The 6,626-nt window shown below is 33.2% G+C and overlaps 1 protein-coding gene across 1 annotated transcript; it reads left to right on the top strand.

Moving 5' to 3' along the window:
• Positions 1 to 1,395: 1,395 nt before the first annotated feature.
• LOC147911142 (uncharacterized) lies at positions 1,396 to 2,998 on the top strand. The gene is given in 2 exon segments (XM_087428502.1): positions 1,396 to 2,025; positions 2,027 to 2,998. Coding segments are annotated over 2 exon segments (1,098 nt in total). The 5' UTR covers positions 1,396 to 1,438; the 3' UTR covers positions 2,538 to 2,998.
• Positions 2,999 to 6,626: the final 3,628 nt, after the last annotated feature.

A 6,626-nucleotide genomic window follows, 5' to 3' on the forward strand; every position in this document is an offset into this window, starting at 1 on the left:
GGTGCTTTTACTATATTCCAAAAGATTTTGTGCATTATTGGTATTATTTCTTCCTTGATTAATTGGTAGAATTCATCAGTAAAGTCATTTGGGCCGTGTTTGTCCTTAAGGTAACACTTTTACTATAAATTCAATTTCTGTGGTAGCTACACAGCTATTCATGTTGTGTATTTCTTCTTGAGTGATCTTTGATAGTTTCTGTCTTTGAAGAAATGTATCTATTTCATCTAACATGTTGTATGAGAAGGGCATGAGAAGGTTCATATTATTTTCTTATTTAACATTTACTCATTTAATTTGTTATCTTTTAATTTATGTAGGATTTGTAATTAGAAACCCTCTGTTATTCCTGATATTTGTGTTTCTTTTCTTTTTTTTTCCCCTTGGTCACTTTTGCTAAGGGTTTATCAAGCTTGCTGATCTTTTCAATGAACCAGCTTTTGGCTCTGTTAATTTTCTCTACTATCTGTTAGTTTTCTAATTCATTGATTTCTTCTTTTATCCTTATTATTTCTTTCCTTCTACTGACTATGGGTTTACTTTGCTCTTCTTTTTCTGTTGTCTTACAATAGAACCTTAGGTTGTTTATTTTACACCTTTCTTCTTTTCTAATATAAACACTTAAACTATAGATTTCCCTCTAAGTACTACCTTAACTACATAACACACATTTTGATATGCCATGTTTTCATTATTGTTCATTTCTAAATATTTTATAATTTCCTGTGTGTTGTGTTTATTTTCCAAATATTGGGGTTGTCCTAGATATTTTAATGATTTTAAATTTAATTCCATTGTAGTCAAAGGTTATAGTCTGCATGGTTTCAATCCTTTTTAGTGTATTAAGACTTTTATTTAAAGACCATAAGGTCAGCATATGGTCTATTTTGAATGTATGTGTGTACTTGAACAGAATGTACGTTCTGCAGTTTTTGACCTTGTGTTTTATAAATATCAACTACTTGAAGGTGGTGAGTGAGCATTGTTATTTATATCCTCGATTTCCTTACTGATTTTTTGTTCCTTTGTTCTGTTTGTTCTATCAGTTATTGAGAGATAATTGTTAAATCTCCAACTATGATTATAGAGTTGTCTATTTCTCGTTTTAATTATGTCAATTTTTGTTTCATATAATTTGTGGTTCTGTTATTATGTGCCTACACATTTCTGATTGTTAAGTCTTCCTGATGAATTAACCCTTTTATCATTATGATAAAATTATCTTTGCTAATATAGATTGCCCTGAAGTCTGTTTTATCTGATATTAATATAGCCGTTACAACCATTTTTTTGCCAAATTGAATGCCAACATTTAAAATTGATCTCAGCTATTTACTTCTTTAGAGCATTATTTTCTGACTCTGCTTCTAAATGTAGAAGTTTCATTTCTCCTAAAACAGGAAAATATGATGATTATTTTCTTCCAGATTTGCTGTCCATGTGTGAGAGGAAGGAATTATCTCTAAAGAGTGGCATTTTTGGAAAGGAATCATTAAAGTGGAAAATAATAGAAAAAGTCAGAGGTCAAGGCTTTGAGGAATCTTGTTTTGGAGATGATTGGAAATACAAGGGATTCTTTGAGAGAGAACAGGAAAGTAAAGAGGAATATTTCAGGCATGTGACAGTCCCATATGAAAAAATATCAACATTAATCCAGGCTACATCCCTTGTTCTAAATCAGATAATTCATACTGGAAAGAAACTCTATGAGTGTGAGAAATGTGAAGACCTTGCTCAACAGGTGAGAATTCACGGTGGTGACAAACTTGATGAAATATGTGGGACTGCCTTTATATTTTACACAAATGATATCAAACAGCGAATTCTTACTGGAAAGAAATGGGATGAATTTAAGGAATATGGCAGAGACTTTGCTTATGGCTCCCAGCTGACTCAATATCAAATAAATCATATTAATAAGAAACCCTATGAATGTCAGATATGTGGAAAGACCTTTAGAAATCATGCCCACCTCACTCAGCATAATCGAATTCACACTGGTGAGAAACCATATGAATGCAAAGAATGGGAAAGCTTTTTTCCGTTGTTCAGCATTGATTCAACACAAGAGAACTCATACCAAGGAGAAATCCTATGAATGTCAGGAATGTAGGAAGATCTTTAGGAGGAGTGCACATCTTACTCGACATCAAAGAATTCACACTGGTGAGAAACCCTATAAATGTGAGCAGTGTTGGAAGGCCTTTGCTTCTGTTTCTGACTTTAATAGACATCAGAAAATTCACACTGGTGAGAAACCTTATGAATGTAAAGAATGTGGGAAGGCATTTAATAGTCACTCAACTCTTAATCAACACCAGAAAATTCACACTGGGGAGAAACCCTTTGAATGTCAAGAATGTAGGAAGGCCTTTAGGCAGAGGGCACATCTTACTCAACATCAAAGAATTCCTAGTGATGAGAGACCCTATGAATGTAAGAAATGTGGGAACGCTTTCATTTGTCTTTCATGGGTGAAGAGGCACCAGAGAATTGTAGGGGGAAGAGGGAGAATCTCCCTCTGCCCTTTCCCTTAAGGTTCTTATGGCTGGCCAAATAATTAACAAGACAGGTTAGCAGGAGAAAATAATACCAAGTTTAATAATATGTATACATGGGAGAAACTCAGAAATGAGCAACTCGTCCCTCTGTCTAAGCTGCTTGCTTAAGTATTGCAGCTAAAGGCGAGGAGCGTGTTGGGGGTGGGTACTGGCCTGGGACTTCAGAGGGCAGGAGGACAATTCTTTTCGGGGTCATCTATAGATAATGTGGTCAGGGAGAGACAGAGTTTTTTTGATAAAAGAGGCTTGGTGCCCCTCCCATTGTAACATCTATTTTACATTATCTTTATAGCCATCATGATAGAAGATCTGTTCCAGGAAGGAGCCACCATGTCAAATTCTTTAGGCAGTTAGTGGGGGAGGTCAAATGTCCTTCAGAGAAAACAATCAAGGTAAAGAGATATATTTCAGGGTGGCCAAATCTTGATCTCCCATAGTCCCACCTTTGAAACTCAAAGTTTCAGTCCTTTTGAAACTAAAGAAGTTTCATAGTCCAGATGCTGAGTTGGTAGATTGTTTCATCTCACTGAACACATTTCTTAGTCCTGATAATAGATCAGTTCAATTAAGTTCCTTTTGGAAGGTGGTGATGCAGGTGGGCTCTCAAGGTTACGCCTATATTATGGAAGCAAGCAATCAAGTATTTAATAGAAGCATTTCTATGTAAACAAAAGAAAAACAAGGTTAATGGTTGGAGCAAGTTGTAAAGCAGTTTTTGAGTTCAGAGGACAGCCAGTGAAGAAGAATTTTAGATGTCAGCGTCAAAGCATCTTTTGCAGTTTAAAATGTCTCTGATGATGTCATCAAGTAATCTCTTAAGTTTGTATCAAGTCCATCAGCTTCAGTTTGTAAGGCTTCAGGAAAAAGGGCAGGTTCAGTTTTCAGTGATTTCAAATGAAAATGACGTTAGTTTGGACGTCTGTAGCCAGATATTTCAGGAGACTAGAAGAAATCAGGATCCAGTCCAGTAAATAGATACAAAAGAAAAACCTCAAAAGACAATTAACAAAACTAGGCTCTAATATCCGCAAATGTATACTATGGTTTTTACTGAAATATAATTTTTCTCTCTAAAATCACCCTCATTTTTATTAAGATAGCAAAATTAAAACTAACTAGTTTGCAAAATAAGTCTAGTTCCAGTAGAGTTGGCACAATTACTTACATAAGTACAGCAAGAATAGCAATTAATCATATAAGCTCTTTTAAATCTGCTTTGCTGAAACTTTTTATAAGGAATCTCAGATTGAACTTCAAAGGCCTCTTGAGGCCAGGAAAGCCAAGCCAAGGATTTTGTCATCAGACTTTGCCTGCAATACCTACAGATTTGGGTGAATTCCTCTCTTCTGAGGTTCCCCCAAAATATTTCGAGGTTCCTTGTACCTGCCAGATAAGTGACATTCTTTACTTATCCTGGTAAGTGCTGCTTGGAACATAAGGTACCAGGCCAATATTTCCACGTGGCTTTATTCCATAAAGTCAAATCTTCATTCCTCAAAAGCTGTAGGGTTATATCACAAATATGATGTTCCAGTTACAACCTTGGTAACATAACCAGTGTTTCCAATTGTGTCCTGTTATAAGGAGAACGGATTCTTATTGAACTTATACAAATAACTATATTGCCATGAAAACAACAATATTCACTTACTAAGAGTTTCCAAATTTGAGGGATCAGATAGAGAGAAAAAGATAAATATTTTAATTTTACTTACAAAAGTATCATTTACCAAATTGTTATGTCATAGCTAGCTCAGGAGAAAAGAGAAAAAGTTTTCCTTAAATCTGAAAAAACAAAACATTAAAAATTCAGCAATACCTCAAGTGAAAAATCATATAAATTATAATCATCCTTATCAGTTCATTCAGTCCTGTGTAATCCATTCTTGATCCCAATCTTTTGGTTAGCAGCTTCATGAAGTCATCAGTCTCTCTATCAGATTTCTGTAATTTCTTACCAAGTTCAGTTTTATGATCAGAAAGTTTGTCAGAAACCTGTGTTCCAGTGTAAATGTCAGAGTCCTTTCTATGAATTTTTCTGAAGTTGAAACATTTTGCAAAAGCATTAGAGCAAAGAAATAAGTCTGTAAACAACAAGACCTCAAAATGGCAATTGACAGAGAAATTTGGTTAATTTTGTGACATACAACACTTTAAAATAATAATAACCAGAATTATGATTGATAATCAGGACAGATCAGAACTTTAGTAATGTTATACAATTTTAAAACACTTATGTCAATAACATTTGCCCATATAATACCACCTAAGCAGACTTATCATCATTTGTCTGACAATGCTTTCATTGTAATTTAACATATTGAATCAGCCTAATAAGTTTAGTATCTTTCCCCTTATAGGAAGAGAGAAAATTTCTTTGAGAAGTTCCAGGGCCCTTTGAAAATTCTCAAAGAAAAAAGTAAAAAAAAAGACTTTATTTAAGATATGAATTTTGGTGGAGCTTGTCAAAAATATAAACAGTCAAAGCAAACAGAGCATAAACAGTCCAAAAAGCCTTAATAGAGAGACCTCAGTCTTTTGAACGTAGGAAATTATTTTAACAGTTTTTTTTTTTCCTGTCTTTTAGGTAGACTTACCCAAAGGTAAAGAAAAATCTTTTATAACCTCTTTGTCAAGTTCAAGAAAATTATCCTTTTAAGAGAAATAAGACCAAATTATAATTTTGCACCAGTTTACTTCTGCTATTAAAACTCATTTACTTAATTAAATTCATTTCAATCTTAGCCAACTTGACTATGCATAAAACTCCTTTTCCAGAATTCCCTCCACAAACCTTCTATAGCTTTCTTTTTACATTCAGAATTTGTCCCATGTCTTTCTTTTCCCTCCTAGTACTTGAGGACAAATTTATCTTTCTTAATCGACCAAAGAAAACATTTCCATTGTTTGTACCTTTATACATCTTACTTTCCTTGTACACAGACATATTTCTCTTAATTTTTTAAGAAAAATTCTTAATTCAATCACATATATTAATTAGAAATTTTAACCTTTAGAAACCTTAATTTCTAAGTAAAAACTAAGTAAACAATTATAAACTTCTTTTACATTAGTATCTTGTGGCTTGGAAAATTTATAAACACGTCATAACTTCTAGAAATATGTTACTTTATAGTACAATCTTTTAATAAAACACAAGACATGTTTACCAATAGACCCAAAACACTTTTTAGTTTTCCTGTAATGAAAAGCCAAATGTAGACAAATGTACATTTAGCAATCAATGACTAATATGTTATTTGCAAATGATCTACTCAGAGAATTTTTATCATAAAATGTAGCAAAACTCTCAAGTTTTAAGTCACCAAAAAGTGTTTGGAAGCTGTAACCACCATAACACATAATTATTGTTTAAAGTTCACCCAACATTCATCTTTTTCACAACTATTTAGTTACTTATTCCCAATAATTATTTAGATTGCCTACAAGACTTCATAAGACATTAGATAAAATTAGCCATCATTTAAATTACTATTTTTGTTAACCAGTTCTGTAATAGAAATAACATCAGTTTTTTTCTACAAAATTTCATGTAAATTTCATCACCTCTTATACCTTTAAACATAGTTATCATTAAGATTTTTATCAATAGGTTTTGGTCTTCTAATTTTGGACAAGGGAAGCATTCCCAGTCAGACATTTTAAAACATACTCAGGCAAAGTTGATGTAACCTCTTTATATAAAATTAGCTCAAACATTCCAACCTTTATAATCTTATCAACACTTACACTTTTACATGTTCTCAATTCAATTGTAACCTGAGTCAAGGTCTTAAGGCTAGTCAAATTTTTCTCTTCTTTTTTCTGGCCTTTTCTTAGGTACCAAATAAATAATTATGTGAGAGCTCTCAAAACATTTTTTTTTCCTAATTTAGAAGTTTTTCCAATTCAAAGGATCCGTCGTCTGGCCAATGACGAGTAGGATCTTCATTTGTATATTCATTCCAATAGTGACTCGAACCAATAAGCCTTTTTAAGGAAAGACCCGGAGGTAACTTTCCACGCTTAGAATAAATCTACCATGGACGCAAGAGGCGTCCCTGG

Source organism: Ceratotherium simum, unplaced genomic scaffold (genome assembly GCF_057802395.1).
Source record: "Ceratotherium simum simum isolate JZ-2026a unplaced genomic scaffold, ASM5780239v1 HiC_scaffold_60, whole genome shotgun sequence".
Taxonomy (NCBI): Eukaryota; Metazoa; Chordata; class Mammalia; order Perissodactyla; family Rhinocerotidae; genus Ceratotherium; species Ceratotherium simum.